At 37.5% G+C, this 25,123-nt stretch overlaps 1 protein-coding gene and 1 non-coding gene across 2 annotated transcripts; both read right to left on the minus strand.

Moving 5' to 3' along the window:
• Positions 1-6,779: 6,779 nt before the first annotated feature.
• ddx54 (DEAD (Asp-Glu-Ala-Asp) box polypeptide 54) lies at positions 6,780-17,962 on the minus strand. Its single transcript, XM_042509116.1, has 20 exons — positions 17,691-17,962; positions 16,379-16,505; positions 15,385-15,455; positions 15,102-15,290; positions 14,599-14,648; positions 14,459-14,500; positions 14,271-14,366; positions 14,048-14,169; positions 13,220-13,281; positions 12,287-12,418; positions 11,981-12,191; positions 10,971-11,102; positions 10,641-10,862; positions 10,485-10,558; positions 10,176-10,388; positions 9,075-9,223; positions 8,852-8,965; positions 8,641-8,751; positions 8,428-8,525; positions 6,780-7,355 (listed from the first exon to the last, which is right to left on the minus strand). Exons 1-20 carry the CDS (start codon positions 17,808-17,810, stop codon positions 7,078-7,080), a joined length of 2,613 nt encoding a protein of 870 aa, XP_042365050.1. The 5' UTR covers positions 17,811-17,962; the 3' UTR covers positions 6,780-7,077.
• Positions 17,485-17,556, minus strand: trnac-gca. Its single transcript has one exon. It is a non-coding gene; the product is annotated as a tRNA-Cys (tRNA).
• Positions 17,963-25,123: the final 7,161 nt, after the last annotated feature.

The raw sequence follows: 25,123 nt of genomic DNA on the forward strand, positions 1-25,123 counted from the left end.
ATTTTCCCTTTTTTTTCCTCTTAAATCATTTTTAATATTTCCATCCAGATAATTTTCAGGCCATTTTCTTGTCACTGTTTTTTTTTTTTTTTTTGCAATTTTTTGCAATTTGCAATTTGCAGGACATTTCCAAGCCAAGTTGCTCATTACCTAATGCCCTATGTTTTCAATATAAATCAAACCCATTGTCTCAAGTGTCTGGGTTTATATACTTGTGAAAGGAATCTGAATGCAGCACAACAAAATAAATACAGATCCAGGTGTTAAAGGGTTAATTTTGTCCCTTTCCATAGAGGCATAAAGATTTTGCCCCCCGCATGAGAGTATCAGACATCTATCCAGTTCTGCTCTGATTGGTCAACTCTGATCATAACCAGTGGCACCTGCAAGAGGTGGCCAGGGGGGACACAGCCACCCTGACACAAATACAGGCCCGAGCTCGCGATTGTTGTTGTTTTTGTGTTTTTAAAAACTAAGTGGGCTGTTTTTCAGTTAATATTAAATTTCTTACAATCAGTGTACTTCAAATCGAAGTTGCATATTTGTCATTTTAAGAAAAAGGTCAATTAGTCTACGTGAAGGACAATGAATCCCAAAACACGTTTATGACACCTCACAACAGTATGTAAATCACATAATTAGCAGCCACCACGGTCAAATATGAAACATAAGTATATCAGTATGCAGTTCCTTAACTGTGATGATCATCTGATGATCATCCAAACATCATTCTGTTAAATATACTTGCAAAAACCTAACATGCAGCTGCAAAGAGCCTGTTTTAAAACCTCTCTTGTTAGCGCACTCAGGGACAAGTAGCCATCCGGTCATGTTGTTATAAAATTATAATATAAAGCAAATGTGAATGACTGAGAAGGATAATATAAATCTGAATGTTTCTTCAATGTAAAAAGGCAGACGTGAAAACGAAGAAGAGCAGTGCACCAACATAGAAAAAAGTAGCTTTTCTACAAGCTGCTGAGATTAACACATGGGTCAATCAGTGGGCCACAGTATGAGCTGGGCAGCAACAACAATGTTGACACCGATTTGTAATAAATAAGCTAAAACTCTTTAACTAATGTCCCTTTACATTAAAAAGGCTTGCGTCAAATGTTTCAGTTACAGGTCTGTCAAATTGTGGACGTGGTCAGCTGTCCTCTACAGCTACATGCAGCTGCTGTAACTACAGCCTGCATTTATATCCTCTGTCACGAGAGCAGCAGTACTCTGATGCTCAGGCTCTTCAGCATATCTCAAGTGGATGCTGTGTCAGTCCAAGGAACCCTAAACAAAGATATAGCTGCCGTTCCTGATGACTGGAGAGTTGCTGCAGCACTAGAGACTGCTGGGACGGGGAGAGGGGCCATCAGATAGACAAGGGTGGGAGGAGGGATGGTTTCACAGAGGACGGGATATGAGGCTGAAGCTCAGTATCTCTGCGGGAGGATTAACTGATATCGAAGGCAACATAACCTCCTTCAGTCCAGTTTGCTCTGGTCCCAGATATTTAGGGGACAGACAGTACAAATGTCCTATCTGCATGTTGTTTTCCACAAATAACTTGAAATATATTCATATAATCTGTTCTTTTAACACAAAATACTCAACATATTTTTTTATAAATGTGTCTATCACAACTGTGAATGTCCCCTATCCCATAGGAAATCTACTACTGTATGCATGCACCAAGATCAACGTGTGGATGTGGAAATGACAGCGCATACCATAAATAACGTATAGGGTGAAGTGAGGAAAATTAGGACAAACAAGGTTTTACATCTTGGACTCTTTAAACATAAGCAGCCAATCATCAAACGTGCAACGTGTGGCATGTTGATTGCAAAATAATAACGAAAATTGCTACAATGTGCTTTACTTAAAACATTTTATCATAAAAATATTTGCACAATACACTTTACTTTTTATGCGAAAGGGTTATGAGTGACTACATTATGCTCTCAGGTAAAAATTAAGGGAAAAAAAATAAGTTAAGGGCCATTTTGCTCTAATGAAACCAGCATGTTTTTTGGCTACAAGATGCCATAAAAAAGTTATGATATTGTGTGCCACCTTGTCATATTTCAGGCATTTTGGTATTTAAGTCACTTCAAAAAGTATTAAAGATGATGCAGTGAGTCCATGTTAACAGCAATAGCCCAAAATTAGCCATCACTGCTACACACACATAGCATATACAGTATATGTCCTCTGTAAACAGTATAGCACCGAGGAAACAACCAGCAAAAAAAAACGGGGAAACATGACAGAAAAACTGGACAGTCTTTTTAAATGAACAGTTATGATTTAATGAATTAATGATTGATTAATGAATGGATTTGACCTTTTAATGAAAAACAGCAAACATGACTGTCCCATTTTATTTTACTAGTCTGCAGAGTTGCAGGTGGTTTTCTTGGCAATCTACAGATATCTGAGATATGACCAGCTGGCTGTATTTGGTTGTACTCACTGTTTGGTTTTGTTGGGTGATTTTGATGATCCTGGGTGTCTTGGGCGTCGGTTGAGTTGCAGGATGTGAGCAGAGTCGCTGAACGTTGAACTTATTTTTATGAGTCACGTCAAAACGAAACGAAAACAAACAAACACAAATAAACATTTTTCCAAAATAAACAGGCCTTTGCGAAAACAAAGTTTGAATCAACGGGGCGATAAACGCACAGACCACACAATAAAACTAAGATTTAACCAAACACACGGCGGCCATTAGCACACCTGACTTTACTGAGAGGACGCCGGGTCAGGTGAGGCGTTCAAGAGACTCAAAGAAATGGGAAATTGTAACGTCTTGCTAGAAATTGCTCTAACTAGGCTATTGCAAAAGCAAAGCATTTTATTTATTTATTAAAATTGATTTGTTAAGCGTGTATATGCATTTAATGTAGTATTTTTTGGAATATATATATATATATATATATATATATATATATATATATTTTCATAATACTAGATATTAAATAGAGCAATGGCAAAGCATCAGGGAGAAGAAAACCACCAACTTTGTAAATTAATAAGTAATTTAATTTATTAAGAAGAAGAAGAAGAAGAAGAAGAATTTCAAATACATACTTTTTAAAAGCCTATAAAATGTATATGGTTGTTAAATTTATATAACAAATATATATAATACAGACAGCAATAACTGTATAAACATTTTCTAAGTCAGGAAAAGTCATCTGTGAATGTTAACATGAAATTATCTACTCAAAATTCATCCAAATCTTTCATTTTACGCAAACTTCCTGCAGTTATTGTATTTACTATTTGGGTTAATTGTACATTGTATCAGTTGTTCTGTATTGTTGTTGTTATGCATTGAATAAAATATGAAATAACCATAAAAAACCTCACTTAGTCAGAGGTCGTGATGGAAAAGGAACCACAGCACTATACTTTATGAACATACTGTATTAATTAAAAGATATTTAATTTTCTAATGGATTTGTGCGATTTAAAATTGTATTTGAACATTTAGTTTGTGTTGTTAATATATCAAAAAATGTTATCAATTGCTTTTTAACATGTAGCTTTCTGTATATTCGTAACTAACATTACAACAGTATTAAAATGATTAGTATCAAGTTGTGCACGTTTATTAATAGCACCTGGCATTAATAAGTTATGAGTACACTTTGGGTTTGTTTTAATTCGTACAGTATTGAGACAGCTGTGGCTTGTCACAGACCTGAAACTTTGCTTGCTTTACCCCCTGGACAGAGTAGCTGGTGTGTTTTATGAATGGATGTTATTTGGAAGATCCTCCTGCTATGAAATATGACAGTGCTCTGGTGTGTGTCCCGAGGCAATCTCCATGGTGACGCTGCCGTGTTTGGACCAAATACATTACCCACCTACCACTCATTTTCTTCCATCTTTAGCAGCATTCACACAGACGACTTGAAGGCACAATTCTCAGCCCTCGAGTAACTGCAGCCATGAATAACCTGTGATAGCATGTACGCATATCGTCAGAGAAAAACAACTAGTGCTGTAACCGCATCCAGATGGAGTGAGTCACTTGTCTCTGTCACTTTCATTGGTGCAGTGCTGCTCTTTCGTCCAAAGCTGCTGTACATGTGGTCATGTTTTCCACCTTCCCAGCAGCTGAAGAAATGAGACAATACTCCTTTGCCAGATGATCAACTGTTGTATCTTCTGCAGGAAATAAATTACACGATCATTTGACATGTGGCCAGAACAAAAAAAGAGCTGGATATGATGCAGATGTAAGATGACTGGTCCATTATTTATGACAGAAAAAACTCAACTTTGCCATAATAATGTGGATGAATATAAATCCAAAAGATTATCATTTTACAAAAAAAAGTGAGCTATAAGAATCCATGTCTTAATGCAAATGAATTTAGTTTGTTAGGTACATCTCAAAAGCAAGACAAGTCAGTTGTCATTTGTGCTAATATTAGTCAATTTATAATACACTTGAATCATAACACTTAATAAATAACACTATTATACAAAACTTTAACAAAAAACACAGATTTTTTTTCTTTTTCTTGAAGATTTTTTTCTTGTACTACATGTTCACCATTAAAAAACGGGCAAAAATTTCAAAGAAAAAAATCAATTTTTTTTTTTTTTAGGTTTTTCATTAAATTACCAAAAAAATTAAAGAAACCCCAACACAAATTAATAAAAAGAAAAATAGAAATCACAGCAATAATTGGAGGTAAAATAAATACAAAATACAACTGTCATAACTGTCAGCTATAGAAAATAAATTCACCATTATGTTACATTAATGTCATTTAATTTATTACACAAATTCTGTGATTCTTCTAGAACTTTCAGTGTAATGATCTCCCTGTATGTAAGCTTTTTTCTCCCAGAAATGTTTTGTGCAAGTCAGGGGGTACTTGGATGATTAAATATTTCTAAGGGGTTCATTGTTTAAAAAAAAAAAAAGAGAAAAGTTTGAGAATCACTGCCATATATAAGCTGAGTGAACACGAGTAAACAGAAGAGCACAGCAGTCTGGAAAATTTTGGGCACTCTGATGTACCTGCAGTGCTGGTTTTCCACCAAAAGGGTGCAGCATCATACTGCATGGAATGTGACAGAAGTACATTTACTCAACTACTGTACATAAGTATGAATTTAAGGTACTTGTACTCAACCTTAGTATTTTCTTTTTATACTGCTTTACACTTTTAAAAAAATACAGTTGTTTGTCTGACCCCTTTTGTTACTTTGAAATTTTATTATTTTCATTTGGGGGGAGTTTTTCGTTTTCTGCTGCGGGGGGGCTCTTCATGATTTGAGTTTTTAGATGATTTTTTTTCTTCTTTAGCAGAACTATTAGCAGAAAATCATAAACAGAAAACATCAGGCTTGCATATCACAGAGCAATGGCTTCGAATTATTCTCTGAACACATAATAACATGATTTTCTTTTGCAGAGGACGTGATTAATAAGAAGTTAAATGTTTTGCTTTCCCCCTAAAAGAAGCAGGACAGGAGGACTTTTGAGGTTCACAGAAAACCCACTCACACAAACCAGTACCTCGTATTTCATTCACATCACCCACTGGAGCACAAACTGGGAGCCATCCAGACTTGACACCAGCAGGAAGAAACGACCGAACGACAAACATGAGGGCAGAAGACAGGGAACGAAGTCACATCAAACATCCTTTCAAAGCTTGTGGTTAAAAGCAACTAAATGTACAAAAGGACATCAGACAGAGAAAGTCAGACCACAGATCCCCTGATACCACGACCCTGTTTAATGGAGCTATATTGTAATCCCATATGTAGCCAGAGTGCCTCACATCTTAAAGATTTTCCTCCAGACACAAGACTCCTGTTTTTTCATAGTTATGTATCAGAAGCAGTGTTGTCTGGTGTGGATCTGCACATCAAGGACACTTCACAGTCACTCCTCATCCTGCAGAGCGAAGCTGTTTTGGCCAACATTTGGCAGTAAGGCTGCAAGTAATGATTATTTTAATTGTCAGTTATTCCATCAATTATTTTCTTGATTAAATTCATCAGAAATTAGTTAGAAGTGGCCATCAGTGTTTTGCAAAGACCAAGATGACGTCCACAAATGTCTTTTTTTGTCCACAATTCAAAGATTTTCTGTTTACCGTTTACTGAGGTAAGAAACCAGAAAATATTCACATTCAAGTTGGAATAAGAGACTTTTGACTTTTTTCTCAAATACTCAAACCAATTTATCGATAATAAAATTAGTTAGCTATTACTATATAGTTAGCTAGCAGATACAATGAACACAGCTTCAGAAATGAAAATGTACACTTTAATCTGAGAAGTTAATTTTATGTAAAAAAAAAAAAAAAACTTAATAGGAAACCAATGGCCTTGAAAAATGTAAGTAAATATAAATAATCTTAATTTTGGTTTACTTTATATTCAGTTGTTTAATTCACTGAAAACTTAGTTAGAATTACTTGCTTTTGTGAAGTTGTTGCAACTTAAAATGACAAGTTTAATTAAATCAGTCTTTAGCAACATCATTAAACACTTAAAAAGACTTAACCTGACAATTTTAAGTTGCAAAAACTTCACAAAATACAGCTAAACATTGGATATAAATTAAATATAAATTAAGACAAAAAGTCAGATTAACTTTCATTTTTCAAGGTAATCAGTTTCCAAGATGAATTTAAGTAAGATCAACTTGTCGGGTTTTAGTGTTTATATTTTGAAAAGGCACATCTCAAACACACTTTTTTGTATCAACATGCAACTGACTGCAAATAAAGAAACACAAAATATTGTCTTATTCACATCTGTATTTTCCCATTATTTAATAATGTGTGTAGAAATATCTCAAAAACATGAATCTGCCAACACAAATAAAATCCAATTCACTGGATCAGGTAATAACATACTCTGTCAAATTTAGGGTTCAGTAGGCAATGATGGAAAAAGGTGAAGTTCAACTCAGCTTCTCCTTTAATCCACAACCATGAAAAACGCTGTGAAGTTATGTACGGTGTTGTGGAAAGATAACGGTCTTCATCTTCCAGTCTCAAGCCACCATCCCTCCGAGACAGTTCTCCCTCTGTGTCCTCAGAGTCTTTTCTTCATCTTACCCTTCTTGTGATCGCCCCGTCCAAAACCTGACCTCTTCACTTCTCCGAGCCACTTTTTGTTCTTGTTCTTGAGATTCTTCAGGCCTCCGCTCTGCAGGAACTGGTGCTTCTGGTTTTTCTTGCGCTGCTTCAGGATCTGCTCTTTCGTCCTCAGCTCCGAGCGCACTCTGCGACCGCCGGGCGTCTGCTGCACTCCTACGGGGCTCTGGAAGTTAGGACCACGGCCACGGCCACGACCACGGCCTCGGCCACCACCTGGAAAATGGATAATATAGATAAGAGAAACACCACCGGAATTCATAAGACTTCACTTATTAATTTAGGGCCAACATGGACACAAACAGGTTCCAGCTAACAAGCTGTCTTCATAAAAACAAAGCAAAAACAATAGCAGATAATATTTAAACAGATGAGATTTAAACAGATGAATGGGCCGTACATAATGACTCGATAAGAACCATCTTTGCATGAATGATTTGCAAAATCATAAGCTATCACCTAACAGGAGGAGTGCCCATAATAATCAACAGGAAAGCCAGTGGCCTGTAGTAAAGGCTGAGGCGTTGAAAAAAAAAATGCCATGGACGAGAAACTAAAATAAAAGAGTAAAACAAAAGACGAAAAATCAAAGGCTATGATTCACAAACATTAATCAATGTATATGAATAACAATAAATGTACAACCTTATAAAGAAATAAATCATGTTTAAATGAGCCCTGAAATTATCTTTTATAAACAAATAAATATATTCAAACAATCTCTTTGTAAAAAGCATTAAAGACCCATAAAGAGATGAATGATACTAAGGATAGCAGTTTTAAAACTATCTAGAATGTTATATTGATGAGAAGGCTCAGAAAACATCGATCTTCGAAAAAATGATATTCAAAAAGATTTTTTTCAAAAGACTAAGGCCGGAGATAAATAGTTAATATTAGAAAAACAATTTAGGAGCAACATAGCACAGTCAAACAAAATATAACTGAATAATTAATACAAATAAGTCTCACAAAAAAGCGTAAGAAAAATGTCATCAAAATATATCCAAGAGAAACGAGGAAAAATTGCACGTATGATAATTAGTTAAAGAGGTTACAAGGTTATATAGATAAACACAATAGAATAAATGAAATGAAAAAAGATTTTACAATACGTACAAAAACAGTGAAAATGTATCTACAAAAATTGTCAAAGACAAATAGCATATTAAGACAATAAGACTTACGGGAGCCTAAAAAAAAAGATCAGTAATACAAAAACGAGGAAAGAAAATAAAAGATTCTGATACAGTGGGTTAGTTCTGCAGAGATGAAGCTGCTCCCCTACCTCCTCCTGGCCTCCTTCCTCCTCGTGCTCCTCCTCCTTCTCCATCTGAGCCAGATCCCCCGTCATCCACCTTGTATTTTTTCTTCCACTCCTCGTAACTGACATGTCGTTAAGTGACGCAACGTCTTTTCAATACAGCTAAATGTTGTCAGAGTGAGAGAGAAGTGTAACAGTACCAGCAGTAACAGCTAAACAAGTGCACAAAGAGGATACAAGTTCTTCTTGTTCTTCTTGTTACTGATCACCTGTCCCCCGTCTAGTCGGATCTTCTTCTTCTGGTCCTCCTTTCCTGCTTCTTTCACAAAGCGCTTCCTCTTGCGGTCCCTTAAAATTACAAAAAGACACTCAATTATGGTAAAAAAAACAGAATCAGAAGCACAAAATGTCAGAAAGAGACAGGTTAGGTGTGAATTTAAACTTTTACCATTTCATCATGTTTTTGTGCTGATTTAGCTTGTCTCCCTCATCGCCCATGAGGTCCAGGACCGCTGAGGAGGCCTGTTGTTCAAATGCACTGCCGTCTCCTCCCAGACTCAACCTAACACCACGAAGAACACGAATCGCGGGTTATAATACGAAAATAACACACGTTAATGATGTCTGATGTCGTTTATTTTTCACACAAAAATCAATGGTTTAGGTCTCACCCTCTCTCAGAGTTGAAGTCTTTGGGTCTGTAGGGGATGTAATACTCCTCATCTTTGCCTGTCTGTCTGCTTCTCTTGCTCTTTTGCCGTTCTTCCCCGTCTTCCTGCTGGCCTTTTCTCTTCCCACCTACCACTGCAGAGAACACCCCCTGGTGGAGACATGAGGAATTACATGTTTAGCTGTGACATCTAGGTCGGCAGGTAAACTGCTGTGTACAAACTGGATTTGCATCAATAATTAGCATAAAGTAGAGATGTCTTACAGTTTGAAAAGAAAAATCTTTAAGATTTCTATTGATTATTCAAGTACTTGATTAGTCAATCAACAGAAAACAAAATCAGCAAATGTTTTGATAAACAATCTTTTTTTTTCATGAAGATAATTTTAATTTGAATGAAGATAGGAAACTTTGAGCATGAAGGGGATATAGATATGTATGTATATATGATTACAGAGTTTATTCTTAGTACAATAAACTCAATATCTTTGAGTTTTGGAGACTTGGTTGGACAAAACATCTACAGACTTCTACTTGGACTTTATAAAATTGTGATTATGAACATTTCCCTATTTTCTGACATTTTAAAAACAAAACAATTAATCAAGAAAATAATTTGCAGATTAATTGATTAGATTAATTACCTTGGGTAAAAGAAAATGCAAACGGTCATTCTCATTGCTCTTAAATCTTAGATCTTACAAAAATACTCAAGAACAAATATGCAAAGATTCCTGGTTTCAAAGCATAATATAACAGGGTAGCACTTGGCAATAATGATAAAGTTATTTCTGACCAAATACTTTAAAATCAACATGGCAATGATGTTGCAGAGTTGAGTATTGGTGCTTTCAAAAAATATTTTTGATAAATAATCAACAGTTATGTGGATATAATGACAAAGTGGGTATATAATAAAACAGCTAGAACAGTCTGATAAGTTCAGAAAATTACAACATGTTCCTGTAATTCAGCCTGTAAAACCAGGAAACGATATCACTTCTGACATTACGACATCCAGAATCTAGGACACTATCTAGTCTCATATCAGAACATTTATCGAGGTACCCAGCCCTACCACAGAGGCATGAGAGTTTCTTGCCTTCATATCGTCCTCTTCTTCGTCTGTTGTTTGTGTGAAGTCATCGGTGGCGCCGCTGGTGGTTGGGTTGGCGGGCTGGTGCAGTCGGCTTTCTGCAGCCAGGCTGTCTTTCTGTTTTTTGAATTTGTCCACCAGCCGCGTGTCCTTGGAGCGTTTGGCCCGCATCACCTCACCAGCCTGTGTCTTACTGTTAGAGTTGATTTCAAAGATAGTCTACAAAAACAGGACAGGAGTTGTTTTTTTTTAACACAGGTTAGCAGGAAACTGCAGCAATATGAGATATGTGCATTATTATCTCCTGTAACTCACTGATTTGGATTTATAGCTTTTGATGGCGTCAACTATGTGAAGGCGCTCAAGTTCTGTTTTCTCCAAACCCGACCCTGAAACAAGATCAATGAAGTGCTGTTACAAACCGCAGCCTGCGTCCCACCATCATCACTGTCCATCCTCTTCCAAACTCACCTAGTAATGGATGGACACCCATGGTGGACAGATCTGTGCTTTTAACCCGTCTGATGGACTCAGGTGACGGGTTTGGTCGAGACTTGAGATACTGCTTATAGGCGTTCTCGGAGACATGGTGCAGGTTATGCAGGTCCAGGGAGTTCTCGTGGGCTGTGATCAGGTGAGAACTTTCGTCGTCCAGGATACTCTGGGGGACCCGACCAAACACGCCCTCTGAATCTGGAGGAGAGGTTTAGATCGGAGAGAGCAGAGAGGCAAAGGTTGTGACAACTAATCAGAGAGTTCATTCATCAGTTGAAATTTAAAAAGGGATTCTGCAAAGCCTACCTCGTGTGTGTTCAGGTGTGGCGAACTGAACAGGCCGCCCAAGGAAGAGGTGAAGGTCATAGACAAAAGGCATCTCATCTGGACAGATCATACTGTAGGCTACACCACTGCGGCCAGCACGTCCCACACGGCCTGATGGGAAAAGAAAGGTGATGACCGATGGCCAAATGCTCCTCATTTTTCATAACATCATCACTATGGCTGTAACTAACAATTATTTTCATTGTTTTTCTAGATTAATTTATTTGGTCCATAAGATGACAGAATAAACTCAAAATATTTTTAAAAATTTTGAAGAAAAAAACAAAAATGTTAGAAAAAAAGTGAGAAAAAGACATCATAAAACTCAAAATATATTTTTTTAAACTGGAAAAAAATAAGAGAAAAAAACACACCCCCAAAAAACCCATTACAATCTTTATCAAAAGAGCTGGTAATTAATATTTTGTCAGTGACTGATCAACTAGTTGCTGCAGCTGTACTTGTATAAACTGTTTGGTAATTTAATTTATAACAAAAATCATATTTTATAAATTCTTTGTTATGTTTTGATGCAAAAATCTTAATTTGTAATGTAACTAAAGCTGCCAAATAAACAAAGTGAAGTAAAAAGTACAATATTCCCAATGAAGTGTAGTGAGGTAAAAGCATAAAGTGGCGTGAAAAGAAAATGCTCAAGTACAAGTACCTGAAATTTGTACTTCAGTGCCGTACTTGAGTAAATGTACTTCACTTAGTTACTTTTCACCCCTGGTTATTAGAATGGTAGATTTTAAGATTTCTTTGATCAGAAAATGTGAAGGCAGAAAAACTCATTTTGACAAAAAGAAATTAAAAGATGGATAAATTAAATAAGATTTTTTGGGGGGCAATTAGACTTCAACTTCCAGACTACTTCATGACATTTAGTCCTTATATTTGTCCAGTTGAATTTAAGACTTTTTAAGGAGCAACAGGAACCCTGAATTACGGACAAACCGAGATAATAATTCACCGTGTAAGCCACTCACCAACTCTGTGCAGAAAGAGTTTGGGCTTGGAGGGGAAGTTGTAGTTGATGACATTATCCAGCATTGGGATGTCGATACCGCGAGCAGCAACATCAGTCACAATGAGCACCATGGCTTTCCGATGCACGAACTTTCCTATGTTGATCTTTCTGGCAGTCGGATCAAGGGCGCTGTAGATGTAGGCACACTCCAGCCCTTCTGAGGTCAGCAGCTGGAGATCAAAACGAAGAAATTACACATTTTCCATAAATCAAGGTTAATGCAGAGAGAGACACAAACCAAGTTAATCAGCTGTTGGTAATTCACCTCCTTGAGGTACTCCACATGGTGTTTGGTGGCTACAAAAACCACCGTCTGCTCCTGAGGCTTCACTACATTCCTCAGCAGGTGGAGCAGCAGCGCTTGTTTGTCATCGACACGCAGTTGGAAAAACGACAGCTGAGGAAAGAAAAGAGTAAATCAGGCTGTGCGCTGGATGCCAGGGTTCCTACAGCTTGAGGCAAGTTAAATTTAAGACTTTTTTTAATTCTATTCGTAATTAAATTTAAGACCAAAAAAAACTGCTTAAGATTTAGGGAAAATTTGCCCAAATGTTTAATGTAAAATAAAACTTGACTTCTTTTGTTTTATGGTGGCGACACGGGGAGGACAGAATTTGGAAATGCCAGCCGTTTGTTGGCGATTTTATGTTTCTCACTCTGCCCACAATTCCATCGGGCCAAGCCTTTCGTGCATTTCCTTTACTGGTATTCTTTACCGCAACTATTTGGTTAAATTCCCAATTTTCGTTGACTCTGTACTTCCCTACATTGTCCAGGGTACATTGACAGTTAGCTTGTATACATTGAATCTTCTGCTCTGAGCATCCTGACCAGAGACAAAACATGAGCTTTGGTTCCACTATCCTGATGTGGTCATGTTAATGAAAGAGGCATTTTGGAAATAATTCTAAAAAAGGATTTTTACCAATTATTTGAGATTTTACTATGACATGTCAGAAGAAAAAACATCCTTATTCTTAGATTGATGTATTCAATGCCTTTTCAGGCTTTTTAAGGACACCGGGATGGATGGATCTGAAGAGAGAATTTAGCTCCAATTTTTTGATGCGACATGAACCCTTAACAGTCATATTTATTTAAATGATTAAATAATCAAAAACACAGGTCTCTGATGGAGGTTACTGATATCACAATTTTGCAGTAACATGTCAACTAAATAAATGTGTAATTTCTTTACCTTAATCTGGTCACTGAGTTTTGAATCCACGTCCAAACGAATCAATACTGGTTCAGTCAGCCCTGAAAATATATTTAAAAAAATAAAAATAAAAAAAACAAACTTATATAGTTAGCATAGGTCTTAGCAGAAATATCGAGGTTCCCATACATTATCATGACCAAAATTTCAAAACTTTACCATGACTTTTCAAGGACACATGATAAAATTTCGATTTTGGAAAAGCATGCACTTCACTGTGTCTGCAGCACTTGACAGCCTGGTTACAGGGCTTTTTACACACACACACACACACACACACACACACACACACACACACACACACACACAGGAGTCTTCACTTTCCATAACAAATGCCCTCATGCTACTTAATCTACCCCAAAGGGGAGGCCATGGCCAGTATCAACTGTGCAAGTTTTTGTATTTGTACCAAACAACAAATAAGTTGTTTGAGGTATTTGCCTTACGCATGTCCTTCGCTGCAACTATCGCACAATGCAATGGTGATGCTAAAACAATGGACCCCGCAGCTTTAAGTCAATGCATTTTGGGGCTACATTATGTCAACAGCTAACTTCTAGAAAATAAATATGCCTTTATGTTACATTATATAGAATATTATTCCTAGATTACCCTAACAAATACTTTCATTGCACACAACAAAATTCCATGACTTCTCGAAAACTTTCAATTATATTTTCTTATTCAAGGTCTGGAAAACGAGACTGTGCAATTCCATAACTTTTCCAGGTTTTCCATGACCGTGGGACACCTAAGTTGTGTTATAATAATGGATGCACGTAAAACTGAAGTGATTGTTGATCTCACCCGCTCTGGCAAACTCCACCAGCAGTTTGGGCAGAGTGGCAGAGAACAGCAGAGTCTGTCTGTTGTCTGGAAGCCTTCGGATGATCTCCTGAAGCTGCTCAGCAAAACCCATCTCAAACAACCTGAGTGAGGGAAGAATACCGACATGTTCACAAATTCGTGCAAGCGTGGATCCAAGCTGTGAAATGAAAAAATAACACCTTTAAACAACTTCGTTTCTCACCTGTCAGCCTCATCAAACACCACATACTCCACATTCTGCAGCTTCAGGTTCATCTCCTTGATAACGTGCATGAGACGACCAGGGGTACCGATGATTCTGGAAGAAAAGGGCGACGATTAGGATTACAACATATCGTACATGCATGGGGAGAAACAACATTATGAGTAAGCGCTGCAACCATCACTCACATGTCAGGGTTCTCATGAAGAGCAGCAAACTGATCATCCATTCTGTAAAAGAGCAAAGACATTTACATTTATCCCAGAGTTTTACAACAACAATATGAAGAGTATAACAGAAAATTTAAGACCACAGAGAGCTCACACACCTGTCTCCACCAAGGATCAAGGCAGTCTTGAGGCCAGTGAATTTCCCCAACTATTAATACCATAACACAGAGAGAGAGAAAAATCAGGGAAAGCATTAAATAATAATTATCGAGGCTCTTCTGCAGATTAACTAAACAATGTTAAATCTACATGTGCCAAAGGCCAACTTAGATAGATAGATACTTCATTCATCCTTACGGAAATTACTTGAAAATAGCTGCTGCATTCATAATCCAAACACAATGATCTACAATCTACATTCACACGATAAAGCAATAAAAACTAAACATAATGTTTAAAGATAGAAATATCAAAGACTTATTTGACATTATAGACAGTACATGAATATATAAAGTGTACATAATAGCGTCCTTAAAAGTATAAAATATAAAAAATTATAATGTTGTGTTTTAAATATAAAACATTTAAAAAGTACCCTGTAAATATATGACTTTAAAACTTAAATGAACAACAGGAAACACTCATCGGTGTGTTATCAGACCTCTTTTGTGAACTTCATGGTCTGCAGGGCCAACTCTCTGGTGGGAGTCAGGATGAGGGCCCTGGCTCCTGTTTGGGCTTGAGGGGCCTTCAGCTTTTCAAACATGGGAACCAGGAACGCAGCCGTCTTACCGCTGCCAGTCCTGGCCATGGCCACTATGTCCTTGCCATCCAAAATGACTGGGATAGTCTGAAGTGGTGAAGAGAAGAATTGTGCATGACATATTGCTCCTTTTGAAATCACAAATGTTTGATTACAGGATCCCGAGGTTGTACAGACTTACCTTTCTTTGGATCGGAGTAGGGACTTTGTAACCCCTCTTCATGACGCCTTTATATACGGGGTAACTGAGACCTGAAATCATACAAAATGTAGTTAAAAAATATTGCCTTTAGAGAAACGGTAAATATATCAATTCAATGAGCAACGATCACATATCATCATAGCAAAGTGTAAACATTGATCCATATCATCCTCTTTCAGATGCGCCTTTACTTTCAAATTCTGTGTCACCATCACACAGAGTCAGGCAGATGATGGTGAGCAGCCGAGAGAAAGACGACGAGGATAACGCTATTTCCCCGGGAATAATCATCAGTGTGGAAATGTTTTGTTCGCTAACTTCTTGCTACAGCAACATTAGCTGCTCTGTTTCAACAATGTCGGACTGAAAAAATGTGCATGCAGTTTGAAATTCATCGGTGCTGTTCTGTCAGGAGGCGTGGTGACTTAAAGAAATGGTGAGTAAGAGAAAGCATAAATAATAAATGCACATTGGTTAATTTATGAGAAGAGCTTATGCTAATAACTTTAGCATGTTGTACATATGGGGGAAACATGACTTACAAAAGACAATTGTTTTGTCTATGATCCTTGACATTTATTATTGAGCTGAGATTTAAGCTTTTTGTTAAAAGATCTTCTTAATCAACGTTTTGAGGATGTTGGGAGAAGTTTGTCTTCAAGTCAGATAGGCCTGAAGTTTTAATGAAAATATTATGGTTTGAGTTCAAATGAAAACTTTTTTTTTTCTAGAAAGCATTTTAAGAATGAACCAGTTTTAATTATTTCCAATTATTTATGTGTTGTTTTTAGGGGAGGCAGCTTCCTCTGTATCCGACTTTGTTAAATGTGCGTATAATATCAGCACATATCGATAGTCAGCCCCTAAATCGAATTGAAATCATATCGTGGCAGATCAGCAAATATCATATCATTGTCCAGATTATAACCAGTGGACTTGCAGCCGTATGTGTGCACTCTTCACGGGATCTTACCCATGGACTGAAAGCCTCCAGACTTCTTCTTCTTCTTGTTTTGGGCTCTGACCAGCTCCCTGGTGTCTGGCTCCACATCTGACAGGCAGTCTGATGTGGTCGGGAACCGCGGGAGTTTCCTTCCTGGCTGTGTAACCAATCAGAAAACACAACAGCAGCTTGTTAACAACATGACAGAGGCACCAGAGAAGCATTCACCAATGCATCTTGCTGAATTCATCTGTTAAAACATGTTTCTCGTCATGTAAGCAGTACATGTTATGGGATAGGATACCCGCTCTACATTGCTGTAAGTATTAAAGCTGTCTGAATTGGCAGATATTGTTAATTTTGAAAGTTTAACTGGTGGATACAGGATGCCTCCTACTTCACTGAAAAATCCTTTCTCAGTGTATGTGCACGGCAGGTTTCAGGTTTCCACATCACACTGTGTGAAGTTTTATACTCATCCATTGGCTCCAAAGTAGTTGTGATGTTGTAAAATACCGTGAAAATATATACATCTAAAACTCAGATTTAAGCACAGACCTCATTTGTCAAACTCTGCACACACATGCTTCTCCACAGCAAAATGCATATGTCAGATCTAGGCCACATTAAGTATAACACATTTCTAAATGGAAATAGACTGACACAGATTGATATAATGGCTCCATTGTTGATTCATCTTATGTTAAAGTGTCAGCATGGGAAAAACTTTTACTTTGTAAAACGTCAGGGAGCTATTTTTATTCATTCATTATTCAAATTTTCATTGAACTTTATGAAAAAAAAAGTGCAGAGAATTGATGGGTTGTAGTTTTTTATATTCTAAACTCTAAATTCGACAGAAGTATTTTCATTTTTATTGTAAATGCAAATCGGTTCCAAATATCGGTTTTCAATATCATTAAGTACTACTAATGGGTATCGATAAACCATCATCAGTCAACCCCTACCAAAAACCAAAACAAATCCAATAAATCCATCTCTGATTCTGAGATATACTGGAAGTAGCTATGGACATATCACTGCTAGAAATATTACTTGCTTCCTGCTTTATGCTTACTTACAGAACACCTGACATGAAAATACCGCAGAGCCAAATTGGTAAAGGAGGACATCCCAGGGGGCATCCGGATTTGAACCGGAGACCTCTTGATCTGCAGTCAAATGCTCTACCACTGAGCTATACCCCCATGCATAACATCATGTGGGTAAAACTGTACACTTTGCTACGTTATGACGCGAAAGATATAGTTTTACCACAATATTACACACCATATCGGCGGCCAACTGCTTAAGCTTGTTTTTTAAGAGTATTGACACTTACAGAGTCATCGTCCTTAATTTCAGCAGCCAGCTCAAAGTCTCCGCAGTCAGAGTCAGCGTCCGGATCCCTGCTGGCTGTGTGTCTCTTCTTCTTCGTTAGTTTCTTCTTTCTCTGCGCCATGTTGACGCTTTAAATGCTCTCTTACACTAACCTCGGTAACTTTAGCGTACGGTTTGCAAAATATAAACTGCGTCAACACTTGGCAAAACAGCTAATGGCATTTCAACACATAACAACACGGTGGGCAGACATGTTAGATGCACGTGTGACTTTCTTCTTCTGCTTCCATCGTCTTCTTCCGGTCTGGTGTGACGCTTTCGCTCAACACTGCTACCTACTGCTGCGGAGCGTGTGACATACAGGTCCACTCACCCAAATATCTGTGCAATTATACAGACCAGAGTCTTGATAGTGAGACGTGGAATACTGTTTTTACTGTTCCTTTCAAATATGTGTTGCTCAATAAAATCAAAGAGTTACTTATTAATATTATACACAGATACTATCCGGTAAATTGTGTTATTTATAGATACATTCCTGATATGCATGAAAAATGCACCTTTGGTAACAATATGGAAGTCAGTGGACTTCATTTGCTCATTATTTGAGCATTCGTAAAATAAATGTATTCAAGAAATTGCCATCATATACCACTTAAAAAAATCTGACCCAGAAACATATCTTAAAACAATAACAAACTTAAAAATATGTCATAAAAAAACACTGTGTTCATACTTGTGTCTGTTTTATTCTATTTTATGTGTCTGTCTGGTTTGTACCAACTGTCTCATTATTTTTATATGTATATTTTTGCATTGATTACTGAATGTTTTTGTTAACTGCTGATAAAATGTAACAAAAGAATAAAATAAATAATTAATAATAATAATAATAATAATAATAATAATAATAATAATGAGAAGAAGAAGAAGAAGAAGAAGAAGATGAAAAAGAAACAACAAATCTATAAAATTATGCATATTTTTCTTTTGGGCAATTATTTTGTAGACTGTAATTTTTGTCATCTTAAACCCTTTGCATCGCCCCGTAATATAGTTTCTGATGTAACAATAATACTTACAGAGATGCAGATTGGATGAACTGTACTTCAAAGCCAGTAATGCAGCAGCTTCATCTAACCATATCACATAATTTTACGGTCTTGCTTTTTCGATCCCCCTAAAATTGACTTAATGAATTCAGTGATATATATATATATATCATATATATATCATGTGTTTGAGATCTGTAAGGCCTTGTGAAGAGGAAGCAGAGGGGCACCATACCTAATACTGAACTGAATATTTCAGGCTTTTTTTAGTTCTTTAAAAAATCTGCACTTAAAATCTCATGTGCTTTTTATATCTTGTCAAACTACTTAAATGCGTTTTTACATTTTACAAAATTGCACATTTTTGTGTGTGTGTCTGTGTGTGGCTGGCTTTTCACATGATTTATGAGAGAACATACAGCATCCTCGCCCTGTTGCCTCCTATAATTGTGTTAGCATTATGTGTGTACACTTGAGAGGCTGACACAGACGTCTTCGTAGCAGAGTCTTAGTTTGAATCTCGATTACGTCCTAATTTTCGGCAGCAATGTCTCTGATGTTGAGATGTAGGCTATTATACACAGTCCAATACTGCTTTAATCACAGTAGCTGCTTTATCTCTCTTCCTCAGTCAGTATACACAAATTCAAAGTCTTTGCCATAATGTTTTTCTGTTTCCTTTGAACCAACTGCACACTGAAATTGTGTAACTGACGAAAACAGAAACAAGTTAGTCATCCGTTATCTAAAAGCAAATAACACTATAAGCATTCTTTGTTTTATCAGTTAACTGAACCACATTAACTATGACTTGAATTGTTTAGCTATTAGTCCCTTTATCCACATTTATAGATAACATATAATCAAAATGTGTAATTTAAAGAGAATGTTGTGCTAAACTGGCAGTACCCATGTCTTGTAGTACCAGTATAATAGTGCGCTGTAATCATATTAAGGTCATTAGGTTGCACATTTTGCAAAATAATCTCATTTTTTTTATCTGTGTAAGCAAAATGAAACTGCTTTTCAAACTAGAGTCAGCTATTTCTCATTATTAAATATACTCTATTTAGGTACATATGAGTAGTAAAAAGTAAAAAGCACTGCCCTAATATGCCTGTATTGTGATAACTATATATTTATATAACTCAAAACTCATGGTGCTATCAGAGCTTTTCTTCTATGTTGCATAACTTTTCATGAAGTGACTGCATAGGACATTTTGGCAGGCAAAGCCTACCCATCCATGCAACAACTGTCACACTTATGCTACTGGAATCCTGAAATAGGCTACAAGATTTCTCTCCCCAAAAAACAACAGATTTTAGTCCACTGCACAAACTTAAGCTCAGAGACAGAATCACTAGGTTTTCAGCAGGCATTACGCACTGAGCTAATTTTAGGAGTCTGTCCTTAAATGACATATTTATTACACATGTGCTCAACGATCAGAAGTCATTGTTTAAAATATTGTTAGTCTTTCACATAAAACTGTATTTTGTCATCTCTTGTCAAATTTTACCATGTCATGGTAACTAATACAAGAAAACAAAGACCTTCCCCCATTCATAAGTACTGTCCTACCCAAGCTTATGTGGAATATTGAATTTAATTGAATTGAATTCAATTCTTTTTAAAAATAAATGACTATGAGAATTAGGTCCAGGGTTGGGCAGGGTCTTCACATAGGATCCTTGCAGTGTGAGGGTAGAAGGTCTTCCTGAGCCTCTCAGTCCTGGCAGGGTGTATCCAGTACCTTCTTTGCGACCACAAAAGGGGGAAAAGACGAGATGATTCTCCTGCAGCATCTGGTACAAACATCCTTAAGGGTGGAGTTGCACCTATAGTAACCTATGTTTATCTCTATGAGCCACTCTTTGCAGGGTTGTGCGGTCCTGTTTGGTGCTGTTTCTGTACCAGGCAGTGATGTTCCCCATCGGGACTCTCTCAATGGTGCAGGAGTTGAATTTTCTCTCTCTTATACTTCCTGTGCTACTTTTTCCCAAAGTTGACTCTCATTTCCTTCGTTTTGTGGACATTCAGGAGTAGGTTATTGTCTTGACACCTGCGGGTCAGGTTCTCTCCTCCTTTAGGTAAGCCTTTTTGTTGTTATTTGTGATCAGGCCCACCATAGCTTCATCATAGCAGACTTGATGTTGGCGTTGGAGTTGGAAGTGGCTGCACAGTTGTGTGTGTACAGGGAGAACATCAGGGGACTGAAATTACAGCCCTGAGGTGCTCCGGTGTTATGGATGAGGTCGGAAGAGGCGTTTCCACCCATTCCCACCACCTGGTGTCTGCCTGTCAGTGAGGTTTTTAATATCAGTTTATATATCAGCCCTAAATCAAAACCAGTTGAACCTGCAAGTGGATAAGATATGAGTTTCTTGTTTTCTTATATTGATTTTTATGGTGGCCCTGAGGGTCAAAACACACTAACATTTCAGAAAACACGACAACATTTAACAAAACACAAAAACAGTTCAGAAAACACTACAACATCTAACAATACAACGTTTTGGGAAACACAACATTTCACAAACCAAAACAACATTTCACAAAACAAAACAACATTTCGAAAGAGTTTGACAGTGTTTTCCAATATGTTGTTGTGTTTTCTGAAATAATGTTTTCTTTTCTGAAAATGCTGCTTTGATCTGTGTAATGTTTTTATGTTTTTTCTGAAATGTTGTGTTTTCTGAAACGCTATTTTTCTCTATTATATTTTCTATAATTTTGTGTGTTTTGTGCAATGTTGTGTTTTCTGAAATGCTGTTGTGTTTTCTGAAATATTGTTTTGTTCTGACCCTCACAGCTACCACAGGTTTTGCTCAAAATTGTATACTAGCCATTTCACCTAAATGTGTCCTTTGAAGCATTCAATAATCCATGCATTAACTTCTAAGCACATTGAATACTGGGCTGATGTAAAAACCAATGCTGTTGCATGTGGATTCATTAAAATGTGAGGCCCAGCAGCTGCCCAAAACATCAAAAACCCAAATGAACTCTGAGCTGTACTGTATGTTATTCATTAGGAAGCAATTTTAGGAAAAGATCATAGCAGTGCTTTTCTTCCCAATTAAAAAAAGTGCCTGTTTTGATCTCATCTGAATTCATATGTTTTTTATGAGTATTATTAATGAAAACCAATTCATAAAGTGTGAAACAGATTTATTATTTCATAATAATGCACATCTTTTGGTCAATATGTCTCCAGCTTACAAGACTTTTTCCATTTGGCTCACAACTTTCTGTTGTTTATAAGCAGCCACAATTTATTTTTTTTAAATCACTCAGTGGAAATATGTCCTTTAGATGATAATACTGACACTAATATGGCAGCAAAAACGTGTACTGCGCTGTTTGAAGTCAGTGGGCTGATGTACAGTAAATAAGTCAACACCATGGCAACAGCCCGCAGCTAATGCCATTCATATTCCCTCACAGAGATGATGTGGCCCTGAGCCAAATCTGTTCAGGGGAGCTGAGAGGGGATGACACAGGCAATAGGTGCAGCAAGCCACCTATAGGATCCGCTTTTGTCCTAAAAGGTGATTTTAGTGATAAAGCCCGAGGGGGATTAAGATTTGAAGCTGGCAAGGATGGTAAGGTTGTGGTGTTTTCGACTTGGCATTGCAGGTGTTGGCATCAGTGTGCTATCAGGTCAGCCTCCAAAGCTCCTCTCACTATGTCGAGCCCTCGTGTTGAAAACATGCGGCTGAATCACGCTCCACATGAGTTCATATTCTGACATTGCTTATTATTCATGAGGCTGTTTCTGTTTCTGTCAATGTGGATCACGGGCTATGAAGGAAAACAGAGTAGCATGTTTTGATATTGCTATTGGGAGCATGGCTAGATTAATGCGCCAACTATTACAAATCCCCTGAGAGCTCTGTCATTGATTTCACAGAGCATAAAGATAAGATCTATAAATGACAAACATATACTTTAAGGAATTTATGTAGGCTAAGCTGTTTCCTGAGCTATAGGGGAGCTTACAGCAAAGTATCTGACCTTTCAAAAACCTGTGGTGTAGGATGTGTCAGTGATAACATGGATTTAAATAGTACACAAATAGTTCTCTAAGCAGTGACTAAATGGGCACTGAATGAAAGTTATTAGGAAAACAGATGTCAACATGTCTCAGGTTGGATTTTTATAAAGATGTTCCCCAGCAGAGTGTGTGTGTAGCAGATGCTGCCTCTAAGCTTTGGAGATTGGGGGGGGGCTGGATGTTTAAATTAAGAGATTATTGAGTTGATGGTTTGTAAAGCTAAGCCTTTAAATGGGGGTAGCAGTTAAATATTCTTCTACTCTATCTGTGTCGATTTAATTATTTAACAACCGCTCTTTAAAAGGGCTGGCTGTGGGTTCAGTGGACCTTTTAAAAGTAGTCCAAACATCCAATTAGCATTGCCAGTGATGTGCTGCAGCATATCAGGCATGTCCCTCCAGCAAGCCTTCAAATGCTGGTTTGATTTTCCACGCCAGACGCTGTACGTCCAGGGGGCAAATTAATCTCGGGAATCTGATAACAGCTCCTCAAAAAAGTTTGAAATGGCTGCATAAGAGAAAATATCAGCTTTGGAGTTGCATCCCATGAAATGATTATATCCTAATTGTGAAATGGGAGATTTGCTGTGACTGTTAGAACCATGAAAAGTGCTGTTTTCAGTGCTGCAAAACATATTTTTAACCAGGGAGGCAATTCCATGCTCTAATCTCAAATCTGTGGATTTCAAACATTTTGTTCCATCAGCTTGATTGTGCATTAAAGGTCAAGTGTGTAGAATTTAGGGGTATATATTGACGGGAATGGAATATAATATAATATGTATGTTTTCTTTAATGTATAATCACCTGAAAATAACAATCATATGTTTTTGTTACTTTAGAATGAGCCATTAATATCTACAAAGGAAGAGGGTCCCCGTCCACAGAGTCTGCCATGCTGCAATGCCATGTTTCTGTAGTGAAGAAAAAAACCCAGAACACTGGCTCTAGATAAGTCCATGTGCAATTTGGCATTTTTACATCCGTCACTGCACCCCCGCCGCAGTGGAAAAACACAGATTATTTTAATGTTAAAAGTGTTTTATTTAGTGTTTTTGCCAGTTTAAATCCCCAGATCCGTTTGTTTTGGAGAGAAAGACACCTCTGCAAATAATTCAGCTCCCAGAAAATACCTCAAGTTATCAAAGAAAGAAAATGCTGGGCTAATGGCCAGTCTCCAACCCGCCAAACACTGTCAGAGAAACACAGATTTTTAGGTTCAAATGACCAGTTCTGTTTGTAAGTAAAGTAAACGTCTGGATCAGAAACACATTCAGTTGTCAGAGAATATAGGCAGGCACACATTAGCAGGTGCTTGGCCATCTGCAACACGCTGGACAGCGTCAGAGAAACACTGATTTGTAACGTGAAACTGCTTCACTCAGTGTTTTTATCTGATTTTAATCACAGGGTCTGTTTGTTTTGGAGAGGAAGAGACCTCTGAAGATAATTTGGCTCCTGGTAAAAACCTGAACAATGAACACTGAAGGAATCTTAACCAGGGGAAGTTTCAGCTGGTTGCAATCTTCAATCCGCACAACTTAATGCCACTAAATCCTGTTTAATCCCACACACTGTTCCTTTAAATTGAAGCCAATACTTTTTTACAAGCCAATCCCGAATATGCCTCTGGATCAGCAACCAGTGTGAAGCATGCAGCTGTGAATAACCTGGTGAAGAACACAGTAGGTCTCAGGGCAGTGGAGGAGAGGGTCAAAGCCTGGTTTTGGGCTCACTGGGCTGGCATGGCACGGTGAACGTGATAGTGCCACCCCCAGAGACAGCAGCAGATGGTGAGCGGGACCCCGGGCTTTACCCTCGAGGCTGCTGGGCAGGGAGGCAGAGCAGCCATGCACAAAATACATGGCCACTGATTGGACCGTGCGTCTTAAGATGCCACAGGCTGATAAGACGCTGAGAGGAGCAGCGCTTACATGCTTGAGAAGACGTATAATTATGTTAACCCGGTGGTTTCTCTGGACCCTCCAATTGCCGATCAGAGGAGATTGTAGCTTATTAGGTCAGTAAATTGGCATGAGCTGGATTGCAATCCTTAAAAATGTTTGTGTCAGCAAGAATAATATTAAGAATTTTGATGTAGAATTACATACACCAAAGAGAAAGAACACGCTGGAACAATTTGTGCTCCTGCATTGCAAAACTGATTAAATCCATGCAAAGAAAGAAGCAGACATTTTTAATAAATTGTAAGAATGTAGTAGTTACAATATGTCTATTAACCCTTTCAAACCTGGAGCAACATCACTTTTCTTGTGATGCTTTTAGACAGATTTCACAAGTATTTAACCCTGATTTATTTTAA

The sequence above is a fragment of the Plectropomus leopardus genome, chromosome 20, assembly GCF_008729295.1.
Source record: "Plectropomus leopardus isolate mb chromosome 20, YSFRI_Pleo_2.0, whole genome shotgun sequence".
Classification (NCBI taxonomy): domain Eukaryota; kingdom Metazoa; phylum Chordata; class Actinopteri; order Perciformes; family Serranidae; genus Plectropomus; species Plectropomus leopardus.